Source organism: Salmo trutta, chromosome 1 (genome assembly GCF_901001165.1).
Source record: "Salmo trutta chromosome 1, fSalTru1.1, whole genome shotgun sequence".
NCBI classification, from domain to species: domain Eukaryota; kingdom Metazoa; phylum Chordata; class Actinopteri; order Salmoniformes; family Salmonidae; genus Salmo; species Salmo trutta.
In genome coordinates, this window is record NC_042957.1 from 27,597,849 (window position 1) to 27,611,065 (window position 13,217).

The 13,217-nt window shown below is 43.1% G+C and overlaps 1 protein-coding gene across 1 annotated transcript in view; it reads right to left on the reverse strand.

The window, feature by feature from the left end:
* The window catches only part of LOC115192821 (scavenger receptor class A member 5), a 49,029-nt gene that overhangs the window by 21,206 nt on the left and 14,606 nt on the right, over positions 1 to 13,217 (reverse strand). The window contains exons 4-6 of the mRNA XM_029751700.1: positions 4,435 to 5,109; positions 1,851 to 1,931; positions 1,096 to 1,203 (exon numbers count right to left, since the gene is read on the reverse strand). Of these exons, the coding sequence (XP_029607560.1) occupies positions 1,096 to 1,203; positions 1,851 to 1,931; positions 4,435 to 5,109 (864 nt within the window). The remainder of the gene's footprint in view (positions 1 to 1,095; positions 1,204 to 1,850; positions 1,932 to 4,434; positions 5,110 to 13,217) is intronic.

Sequence of the window (13,217 nt, forward strand, 5' to 3'; positions counted from 1 at the left end):
TTCTCACATGAAATTGCCTTCATATCTCAGAACAAGAATAGACTGACAAGTTTCAGAAGAAAGATCTTTGTTTCTGGTCATTTTGAGCCTGTAATCGAACCCACAAATGCTGATGCTCCAGATTTAAACAGTATAACAGTTTTCAGCTGTGCTAACATAATTGCAAAATGGTTTTCTAATGATCAATTTGCCTTTTAAAATGATAATCTTGGATTAGCTAACACAACGTGCCATTGGAACACAGGAGCGATGGTTGCAGATAATAGGCCTCTGTACGCCTATGTAGATATTCCATAAAAAATCAGCCGTTTCCAGCTACAATAGTCATTTACAACATTTACCATGCCTACACTGTATTTCTGATAATTTTTTTAATTTAATGGACAAAAATGTGCTTTTCTTTCAATAACAAGGACATTTCTAAGTGACCCCTGAAGAGCTCAGTGACTTTCAACGTGGCACCGTCATAAGATGCCACCTTTCATACAAGTCAGTTCGTAAAATTTCTGCCTTGCTAGAGCTGCCACGGTCAACTGTAAGTGCTGTTATTGTGAAGTGGAAATGTCTAGGAGCAACAACGGCTCAGCCGCGAAGTGATAGGCCACGCAAGCTCACAGAATGGGACCGCCGAGTGCTGAAGTGCGTAGCGCGGAAAATTCAAACTGACTTGGCTGAATGGAAGCAAGTCCCCCTAGCAATGTTCCAGCAAAGGTGTAGGCAACTCCATATTAATGACCAAGATTTTGAAATTATACATGTGTCCACATACTTTTGGTCATGAAGTGCATTTCTATCTTCAAGGTTTTAGGTTGGCTCAGCACATCAGCTGATAAGGTAGGTCTGCTATGGGTTAGGATGGAAAGGCAGAGGGCCTGCAGATATAGTTGTCAATGAGACACAACAAATCAGACGGAATTGACCCTGATCCTCCATCCATCTGCCTTGGATTACCTTTTCTAGAGCCTGAGCCGAAGAGAGAGCACTGTGGCACAATCGGTGAGAGCACCCCTTTAAGGTTCAAAGAGACAGGTAGGTACAGATGATAGTTTAACTAATGATTCTACAGCTGTCAGACAGGAAAAATATCAGACATACCTTTGGGCCCTTCGGGTCCCATATCCCCTTTCTCTCCCTGTAGGCCGTCGGGGCCGCTCGGGCCTTTTAGTCCCCTTGGACCCTGGATGCCTTTTTCTCCTGTAAAACCTGCCGGGAAGGCATTTTCCCAAGACTTTTCAAACAGGATATCTGGCATGCATTTCGAAGAATGAAAACAACCTATCTTATCGGGATATTTGAGTACAATGGGCCCATTGCATGCCATAATAACATTTTCCAATGTTCTCTTTCTTTATTCATCATTTCATTATGTCATGAAAGACTATCAAAGGGAATGCCCTAACTCCCTTTCCCAGGATGCTTTGTGCCCAGTTTGAGGGGCTGTTATTACGTTGTTAGCAAATAGAGTGGATTTATGGGTTTGGAACCACCAGTAGTCCTGTTCACTAGGTATTGAAGATATTGTCACTGCATTACTCACAAGGTAATGTACTGGAGTACCCAACTCTTCAATGAGTAGGAAAGTGGAACAACTGAGGTTTTGAATGCGGTAGGAGGAGGGTTTTGGGTGGCTATAACAAATGTCCCATGTTCCTAAAGGGAGGCTTGCTTTCAGCATTCTTCTTGGAAATAAGTCTTTGAGGGTCTATGAGGGTTTACATAATTCACAATTGTGACCCGGGCCAATTACAGTAAGATAAGTTTAGAAAAATTGGTTTAAAAAATGGTTGAAGAAAGTATTGTATGTTGAAAGCTAGAATAGGACAAATGATAGTACTGTACAGTGTACGAACCTCTCATCCCTGTGAGGCCTGCCATACCAGGGGACCCAAGTGGCCCAATATCGCCCATCTCACCCTTTGGTCCTGGAGGCCCTGTTGAAAACAACGTAATTAAAGCATTAAGTTGATCACAAGATAATATAAACGGATTAATATACTGTAATATGAAAACAATATGATTATTGAAGTTGTGTAATCCCATAAATCACTGGTTTCCTTTTGGTATGTCATTCTTGTTTCACCACACCCTCTGACTAAAGCAGAGGAGCTTAAGGCAAAATCTGAGTCTCAAACATGGTTAAGGGACATCGTTCAATGGTTTGTTGTACTTGGAACCAGTTGACTGACTTCAGACTTGTTTGTAGAATTAGCTTGGCCTTGATGGAAAGCACATGTTACACAAGGTACACCACAATGGAACCACAATGGAATAGTTAGACATTTGTCTCGTTTGTCCAACTGACATGTTCCAAAGTAGCCTTTCACATAATGGTGTGATCTGATCCTCACAGATGTAGGATCTTAATTTGAGACAGTTTGCTACAGCAGGAAGATAATGTGAATTATTATGTGGATTATAATGAATTGACATTTTTGTAGGGGTTGACATATTTTCCATAAGGGAAAATCAAGTCTGACGTTTTAAAGTGGAAATTAAAAAACGTCAGAAGACTTTTTAAACCTCAAATACACTACAAGTTCTACATTTCCTGTATTGCAGAATATTTCTCCTGCAACAGGGTGATCAAACTAAGATCCTACATCTGTCTATCCGAAGATAATGTCCTGGCCATGCTTTGAGCGCCTCCCACATCCCCTGGCCTGGCCTGAAACTTTACTGGGAAAATCTTAATCTATCGGAGTGAAATAGTAACTAGTGAGAAGTCAGGTTGACTTGGAAGTCATATCACCCTGGGGGGGCCTGAAGGAGAAAACACTGAATTGAATTGAGTGGTGACTGGTTTGTTTTAGTGGGATCAACGGTATCACTCATCACTTCTTATTTAGAGTCTTCTATTAATTAAATTGAGAATGTTTAACATATAATGGATCAGCAAATCTGATTTGGCTGAGCAGAATCCATATGTTAGTAATGGGCTAATTGCATGTCAAGGGAAAATGGCTGCAATGCAATCAGTTTTGACACGTTTAATATCAAGCTGATAGATTGATTATTTAAAAACATTAGACTGCTTTAAAAAAAAAGTTTAGGCTATTTTAGGTGACTGATATTGTTTTACACCAGGATGTCCATTTATCAAATTATCTAAAAGAAAATGTTCCTTATTTTGTTTCACCATTTGTGAATAATGAAAACAGCGCTAGATCAATGTTATATAATGAAAATTACATTTCCATGAGAATTAAGTCAATAGACACACTGCTCCTCCCAGCCTGAAGACACTTCACTAAAACAGCAAACAGGTCACTCCTGAGGCCATTACTGTTAATCAAGTGGCTGTGTGATGATTATAAATGTTTCCATGCTAACGCTCTCCTCAGACCAACACATCACATTTTCTTAATCCACCTCTCAACTTTGCAAAAATGTGTGTTTTTGCAATATGTTTTTTTCCCTTCTCATTTGTCCACCGCTGCCAAATTGGAAGGTAGGCATGAAACATAAGCAAAAGGCATTGGGATGGAGGGAGGGAGAGGAGGCATCAGGCCAGAAACACCAAGTACCATGGCGAGGTGCAGCTTTCCTGGCTAAACCCACACTTAATGACAAACAAATGTGATGTGAGGGGGAACTAATGACAGGGCTGAGTTCCTTGGTTTTGGAGGCTTCTAAATGTAACCCACAATTGTTTCCAGCCTAGATAAACCACTGTCCCACCTACAAACAGTATACATCAGATACTGGTTTAAAGTCTTATTATGCAAAGATTAACATCACTCAACTCCTATCAACATGGAGGTGGACGTGCTAAGATGACATAAGGAAATGTTTAAAAATGGTCATACTATGGATAATTTAGCGATTTGATTCTGAATTTTAGGATGCCTTTAGGTATACATTTTAAATTTTTTATGTTTTCTTTTGATAAAATATTGAATTTGGCCATTGAATAGCAAATTCATAAAGGGCAAAAAGGACAGTCAAAAAATGTATCATAAAAACAAGATTTGGAAGTGTCTGTCCTAAATCTAGGAGATACAGATTTAACCCCTTTTTGGGGGTAGGTACAAAACTACCATCATACTTTCGTTCGTTTTTTAAAAACTGGTACTGTGGGGGTCGTAGAGCAAGACGGAGAACACCATCAGGTTTTTGACATCTTCCCCTTTCCATAGAGTGGCCATAATAGTTTGTAGGTCAAATCGTTCGGATGCTACAGACGTTTATGTGAGAAGACTGATTTTCGGGATGTGTCATGGTCTGAGAAACACTGCTCTAGCTCTGCCACCCTTTCACTGTGGAAGCGCTAGATATACAGTAACTCATACTGTATCTCTAGCTTAAACTCACAGATTCTGCTGGGGATTTTTGTGTTATGTAACTTAGATTGATGCACCGGTGTGCCAATCGACTCTAGGGGGATAATCATGACATGAACTTCTAGCCAGTGATTAGTGTTGGGGCCGTTATTACCTTCTAGGAAGGTGATGTTCTTGAGGATATTGGAGTGCTCCCAGTCCTTGAGCCTCAGGTCCTCTGTGATGGTGCTGAGGATCTCCACCTCGTTCTTCAGTGTCTCTTCCATTTGCACCTGTGTCTCCCTCATGTACCGTGTGTCCTGGCTCACGTTGCTGATCTGCACCTGCAGGTCCTGGATCTTCAGGTGATGGATGCTGATGTCACTCGTGAATGTGTGGTTGACCGCGTCCACCATCCAGCCCACCTCCTCAAGCCTCTCCTTGAGCTGGTCCACCTGATCCGCTGCGCTCTTCAGCAGTAGGTCGTGGTCGCGCAGCGAGACAGCGGCCTGGGCCAGCTGGTTGCTCAGCCCACTCACGTTCCTCTGGGACGATTGGTTCAGGGTAGAGACACGGTCCCCCAGCTGCTCCACTGCACTGTCTGTCGACTGGGACTGGCCCTGCAGATTCCTGATGTCCCTCTCCAGGCCGTGAAATGCCCGGCCCAGCTGCTGTAAGGACTCGCTGTGGTTCTGGAACAGGTTCTCCAGCTTCCAGATTTTCTCCAGAAGGTTTGCCTGAGAGGAGATGTCGCCCAGGGACTGCTGGAGCTCCCGGGAGCGGTCCCCCATACGGGTCATGTTCTCCATCAGTGCCTCCTGCTTCTCTGAGGACATCTGAGACCTGGACACTGAGGAGGACACATGGAGAGAGGAGAGAGAGGGGATTTTACGCTTACATAGAAAACGCTAAAGATGAACAATGCTTACTACAGTAAAAGTGTGAAAAAATTGGATCAATGTTATTTCCTGACATTTGCTGGTTGAAAATACAATCTACATGATCTTCTAATCAGCAGGGTTTGAATGGGTGGAGTTTCGGCTTGCCTAAATAAGTTAATAGACCAATAACAAAGAGAGTTCCAAACCTATCTGCCAATTACAGCTAGTTTTCAGTTTTCAGGTGCCCTCCCCTTCCCATAAAAGCCATTGTGTTTCTTATTTTTTACCATTTTAATGGAAAACTATTACAGTAAGGATCTTAATTGTTACACAGAAATGATTTGACATTGATATAAAAACAGCTGCATTGGGCCTTTAAAGTTTAGGTTCTGTTGGAGGGAAGTTTCTTGGTAACAGTGCAATCAGCCAGATAGATACAGTATGTTGAAACCAAATCCTCTCAGCTCTGCAATGACAACATCCTCTCTTATACTTTCAATGTAATGTAATGTTGCTCAATGAGAGAAAAAGAGAATGTTGGAAAAATGGATGGAAATGGCTAATTCCCAGCACAGATGCTCAGAACACCTCTCATCCCTGTCCACAGCTATTATAACATTGTTGCCTATGTGTGTGTTGTGGGCCAGAACTAAATGAATTATTTCAATACGAGGGACATGTTGCCTACATGGCTGCACAAAAGGGACTTTATATTCCTTCTCATTTTATGTTGAGCACATTTCCAAAATGATAGTCTATCGTACAGTACGTTATTTCCACTCGAAGATAAGCCTAATTGTTATTCATCAGGAATGCACTGACTTCGGTTATAAAGTGGCAAAAACCACAAAACCAAAACAGATGGATTTGTTTCCCAGCAGGATAAATTAAGAGGAGAAAGATGTGGGTTCCTTAACTAGACTCAGATGAATATAGAGTAGGTGAAGGTCTGCACTCATTTAGCATTCAATCACTCATCCTTGGTGACACCGAAGTCTCTGGTAACACATTGAGGCTCTTGGCGTGACCTGCTCTACCGAAGGCCAGTTGCAAGAACTCACACAAGAAAACAGACATTCCTTGAAATGCTCCAAAATGCACAAAGACTCCTATTTTTCTATTGCTCCTATTCATGTATTTCAGTTCCAAGAATCTGGGAGCCCAATTAAGTTTCAAGCAATGCTCTGGAGGAGATCTAATGTATACATTTCAACATCGGAAACAGCCAGCAGGTGAGGTCAACAACCCCAATCCTCCACTAGACTACCTACCATGAGGACTGCGGAATCTGTAAAAGATATGGAGAGTCAATGTGTAAAACATCCTCTGTGAGAGTGTGGTGGCCGACCTGTTATTCCCAGAGTCCTCACTGTTCTGGTGCATCATGGAGTTTTACAGGATCTTACCGTGCAACACCATCTCTAGGACCAGGTGCTAGTCAGCTGTTTACTCTCAAACTAGTTAAAAAAAAACAGGAGTCTGAAACATACAGGCCACGCTGCTCTCCTTTTCCTGTTTTTGGATTTCACATCCCCACGCCCATGTTCCTGATTATCCACTGTTGCCTCTTAACAAGCCTCTTCAAAAAAATAGTAGCCTCATACATGTTCTGTGTCTGTCCCATGAGTTCAGTATGCAGGGGACTTTTGACCTCGTGGAAGTGTGTTATTGTCAGTAAGAACTGACATCCTCTTGTAAAATAATAACAGTAATACCTCAATAAACAACCATGTGTTTTTTTCAGCTACACACCTCCTCTACCAGTGGATGTACTGTAAATATAAAACCAAAACATACCCACCATAGCTCATTATGGGTTCTATAACCAAATGACCTGGAACTAACAATAACATAACCACTATGATTGGACCGATAAAGTTGACTGGTCCCTGGAGGACCATGAGTCTGGGCGACTAGGGCTTCAACTCCTGAGGAGGGTTAGTAGAGGGGGAAGGGGGTACTTGCATTGCTAACTATCCATGGACAACCTGCTTTAAGCATGGTCCTCATTCCTGTCTCTGAGAAAAGTCCAAACAATATACAGGTTTTCGAAAAGGAGTAGTGGCAGTTTGCCAGGCTCATAGCGCCTGTGTGGTCTCAGAGGCTCAAATGACCAAAGGGGGCTGAGGTTGGGGCCGATGAGGTTTGGGGCCCCACACCCAGAGCTGGTCTGGAACCGGCCTAATGGACTACACATACCAACTGTGAGGAAGGCGATCGCCACACCCCGCTGTGACTCATTTGTCCTTGAACAGAGCGAATGCAGCCTCAAACTGAGCGGCTTGGCCGACTAGTCTCTCCATCTAGCTCTCAGAGGATCACTGAATCTCTCCCTGAATGGGCCTTAGTTGAAGGGATAGATTACAACAGTGCCTAAAACTCTAAATATGTTATGTCACAATATTCTAACAGTACTGTCTGATGTGGCTCATGTCTCTCTTTTTGGCCTTGGGTGTTCTGGTGAAAATCAAAAGTTAAACAAAACGTGTCACTGATATTCGGTATTTTAAGAGTTAAAATATGTCAAACATCCAATTTAGAGAGTGTGCCAGTTAATGTTAGACCGCACTCTATCAACAATACATCAAGATCATAACACACTTACCTAAAGTTCAAGTCAGACGTTCAAGTTAGACAAGTTAAGCTATATCCTACAAAATCTTGTTCACAAGGACGAGTGATACATTGCTTCATTGTGTTATCAAATCAAATCCCATTTTATTTGTCGTGTACACATATTTAGCAGATGTTATTGCGGGTGTAGAGAAATGCTTATGTTCCTAGCTCCAACAGTGCGGTAATACCTAACAATACACTCAAATCCTCAAAAATGTTTAGAAAATAAGAAATATAGAAATATTAGAATGAGCAATGTCAAAGTCCAGAATATAAATATATATATACAGTATATGATGTCGTGTATAGACATTATGGACAGTATATGAATAGAAAAGGTGTGTTCAGCAGTAGTTATATAGGATGAGCCTTGACTAGAAAACAGTATATACATATGAAGTGGGTAAACAGTATGCAAACATTATTATAGTGACCAGTGTTCAATGACTATGTGCATACTGTTGGGCAGCAGTGTCTAAGGTGCAGGGTTGAGTACCGACTGGTAGTGTGATGTTGAGTTCTGTGTCACTGGACAACTGCTTACATTCCTGCTGCTGGAATCTTCTCATGGATTAAGTAAATCTCATTGAACCATTAAACTGCCAATATTCTAATTTGCAATGCATTCCTCTACTGTCTCTGTCAATCAGTCTTTTATAAGAAATACCCTGAGGACATGTGATATTCATTCATAGTGGGATCATTCTCAGTGGGTACCACATACAGACATGCATGACAACCATTACAAAATACACTGAGTATACAAAACATTAACAACACCTGCTCTTTCCATGACATAGACTGATCAGGTGAATCCAGATAAAAGCTATGATCCCTTATTGATGTGACTTGTTAAATCTACTTCAATCGATTTAGATGAATGGGTGGAGACGATTGAGACATGGATTGTGTGTGTGTGTGCCGTCAGAGGGTGAATGGGCAAGACAAAGGATTTAAGTGCCTTTGAATGGGGTATGGTAGTAGGTGCACTGGTTTGTGCCAAGAACTGCAACATTGCTGGGTTTTTCACGCTCAACAGTTTCCCGTGTGTATCAAGAATTGGCCACCACCCAAGGACATCCAGCCAACTTGACACAACTGTGGGAAGCATTGGAGTCAACATGGGCCAGCATCCCTGTGGAACGCTTTCGACACCTTGTAGAGTCCATTCCCTGACGAACTGAAGCTGTGTTCCTAATGTTTGGTATACTCAGTGTACAAGTAGTAATGCAGTCAAGGAGCTTTTTTCTCATCTCTATCTGAACGTGCCTAGAGGAAGGACGCAAATATATGAAGGTATCCATCACAGAATATATAATTGAATAAGTTAAAGGGAACCTTAACCTATGACCAGGTCAAATATCTCCATCATATTACAGCATGAATCTAACACTTCAAAATATACAGCCTACAGTTCAATGTGAATATAAGGTAAACACATGGATTCTACAAGTTTGAAACGTTCCACAGCAATGTTGGTCCATGCAGACGAGATGGCATCAGCCTGTACCGTTGACACCAGGAAGGATGGGTCAATGGACTCATGCTGCTTACACCAAAACCTGACACAACAGGAACTGGGATTTGTCGGACCAGGCAATGTTTTTCCACTCATTCCACACCAGTGTTGGTGATCACGTGCCCACTGTGCCCACTGGAGCGGCTCCTTCTTGTTTTTAGCTGATAGAAGTGGAACCCAATAGCCCAACCGTGACAAGGATCAACGAGGTGTGCGTTTCGAGATGTCGTTCTGCACACCACAGTTGTACTGCGTCATTGTTTGTCTGTTTGTGGCCCGCTTGTTAGCTTGCACGATTCTTGCCCTTCTCCTTCGACCTCTCTCATCAACAAGCTGTTTTCGCCCACAGGACTGCCGCTGACTGGATTTTTTTGGTTTGTTGCCCCATTCTCGATAAACCCTAGACACTGTCATGCGTGAAAAGCCCAGGAGGGCAGGTGTTTCTGAGTGCCTGGATCCGGCGTGCCTGGCACCACGATCATACCACACTCAAAGTTGCAACTGAACAGTCACTCGTTTTGCCCAGTCTAACGTTCAATTGAACAGTAACTGAATGCCTTGATGCCTCTCTGCCTGCTTTATATAGCAAGCCATGGCCACGTGACTCAATGTCTGTAGGAGTTAACCATTTTCATAAACGGACGGTGTACCTAATAAGCTGGCCGGTGAGTCTATGTTCCACTGTACATCCATATGTAGAGTCTTTATCAATAAACATTCAATTACCCACATCAAAGCAACCCCAACAGCTGTTTCTCGGTCTTATCTGTTACCATTCTCCTCCTCTGACCCAAGGTCAAGGGCCCTTCAGAAGAAGGGTTAGGGCTTAGAGGCATGCATTTAAGTGAATCACCCTGATAGAGAAAGACACTGTGCAGGGCAGGGCAGGTGCTGACAGTGTTCATGCTCCAGACAGACAGACAAACAGTGCATCTGGACAGAGCAGGTTAACCTGAATCTAGGGAAGTTTAAAGGCCCATCTATCAGCCCTGACAGTTATGGCTCCCTGTCCTCACATTTATCTGTTATGTCTCTGACTGGTTCTGGGTTCTGCATAGGCTCTGTCATTAACAAAACAAATTATATATCACATTCAGATAGATTCAACATAATTTATCCTATATGAGTCATTTACTGAAAGAACTGGAATATGAGTATACTTCTGACAGTGTCTAGCTACCAATAAGCTGATTTACAGATGATCTTGCACCTGATTAAATCATTACAAATTCTTTCTCCATCATCGCTCATTGCATATGAGAAAGTATTCTCTCCCAGTGACAGACAACGATGGAGATTAGTTACAATCTCATGCACAGGTCTGGGTGTTTTAGACATCACTAAAGGGCTCTCTGGGGAGAATCAACAACCTCGTCCACCCAGCAAGGTCTGGAGCTCTGGTCTGGCCATGTCTTGGCAGGGACACAATAGGCCTACAACAGCGCTCTTGTTTTCTGAGGAGGACACAGTGTCACAGAATGTTTGAGTAGACACCAGGCCAGAGCCCAGTAGAATCCTGTACCACTACGTTAGCACCCAGGCCTGCACTCCCATGCTGGATCCATGGTGGCACACCCAGCCCTTGGGCTCAGCCAGCACCCACCCCATAATAGGACCATTGTCTCTGGGAGAGGAGGCCAGAGAGACGTCCATCCTAGATCCTGCTCAGACCAGCTCGGCTCTTTCATCCACAGTGTCACAGACTGGCCAAGAAGCAGCCCACTCTCAAATCAAAGGGATCTCAGATTGTTAAAGGGCTTTGAGAGAAAACATACTGATACAACCAGGCTCTTACAGTTGAACAACTTAATGTGAGCCATGGGACGCACAAACTGACATGACATTTACAGGGTGGCTCGCTGGGCTGGCTCCATCTGCGTCCACTTCACAGTGCCACTGTCAAGAAGATGCACGGAGAGGACTATTAGAGCCGCATTCCTCCGAGAGCCAATTTTGAAAGCAGTGAGTCAGTGGCGTCATTTCGTTCTGGGAATGCGTGTCAGGGCCTCGTCAGTGTTGCTGAGTGCTCCTCTCGGCGCTGAGACAAGAGAGCAGCACTGAGCGCTGTCACAGGGTGCCAAGTCACTCTCTTTTTTAGCACATCAGAGTGTGTAGGCTGTGACATGACTGTCATCTGGAACATATTTCAGTTTGTGTTCTGCTCTCGGAGTCACGCGCACATTAAACAGGGCATTAACTTGTACTCAGGCTGCAGTAAAAGTGGTGGGGAGGTCAGGAAAAAGAGTCTCATCGGATTTACTCTGTATACTGCACAGTGCATGTACGGACCTGACCCTGTAGCCATAGATGCTAAGCTGGCTGTCTAGGCCTCTCAGGGTTTTCAATAAGGTTATTAAAAGGGCCTGCTGAATTTGCTGAGGTGGCCATGGAAATGTATACAAGCGTAATTTATTTTGGACTGTCTTGCCCCAACAAACAACGATATTGGACGCCTGAGTCAAGAATAATATCCCACTGGTGTCACATCTTCTCCTGCTCCTCCCCTCCGGCGTACAACGTTGCCAGAATACTAACCACCCGTCCTGGGATTCATCATTACGCACACCTGGCACTCATCATTACGCGCACCTGTTAATCATTATGATTCACACCTGGACTTCATTACTGTCACGTCCTGACCAGTAAAGAGGTTATTTTGTTATTATAGTATGGTCAGGGCGTGGCAGGGGGGGTGTTTGTTTTGGGTGTTTGGGGATTTTGGGTTTGATCTATGTTATCGATTTCTATGTTTTCCTTTCTAGTTCTTCTATTTCTATGTTGTGTATGTTTGGGTTGATCTCTAATTGGAGGCAGCTGATCCTCGTTGCCTCTGATTAGAGATCATATTTAAGTATGGGTTTTTCTTCATGGGTTTTGTGGGTAGTTGATTCCTGTTTAGACTATGCACCTTACGGGACTGTTTCATCGTTTGTTTTGTGTAAGTGTTTTGGTTTCCTTCAATAAAAGAAGATGTTCACTATACCCGCTACAGTTTGGTCCACTACCTATAATGATGCATGTGACAATTACCTTCATCATTACCTCCCCTTTATGTCACTCCCTTAAGTTTTCTCACCAGTTGGTATTGTTCTTGTGTACCGACGTGTAGCCTTATGTAATTTGCTCGTTACTGGTTTTGTTTTATTAAATGTTTCACCTGCACTTGCTTCCCAACTCTCAGTTCCGTTATTACAACTGGAGAGATCCTTTTTGGGTCAACCGTTATCATATTGACCTTTGACTAAGCGTTCCTGTTGAAATTAGCAACCTCTCCCAGGACAAAAATCCTTCGTCCAACTTTAATATCTAACAATAAACCTTCTCTAATCGCAGTGTTCGATGCCATTAAACCCTTCCCCACCCTGGAGCTTTAATTAATGATAAAAGTTCCTCTGTGTGCCCAAGTGCTCTTCAGAGTCTAAAAACATGGCCCATGCTTGGTTTACATTGGCCTTCACCAACTATGCTAAAAGCCAGTGTGTCACTTGAATGTTGACTCTGATACTGTCTACTAGCTATTTGTTATATCCACCAGCCAAATTGATGTGCATTTGAGCTGTTTGTGGGGGAGGATGAGTGAGCAGATCAAAAACAGCTGCCTGTGCTTCCAGTATGCCATCTATCCCCACGGTGTGAGTTCTGTTTGTGGTGGATACACATCAAGTAGTTCCATGTTGTGATGGCAACCTCCGAATGTAATACCCCAAACAGAGAGTCAGGTACTCCAGTGGACGTCTGCTACAAAGGGAGAAATCTCATCTGTGCACACTACTGAACTGTCCGAGCAACTAGAGCCGTTTGAGAACTATAGAGAGACCTTGACATTTTCCAGGTGGAATAATACAATTATGGGAGGTTAAATCTGTTTTGTTTCACATCGGTGAAAGCCATTATTCATACTGTCTGGACAAGACAAAGGCTCGACTTAGTCCTGTTCGTGGA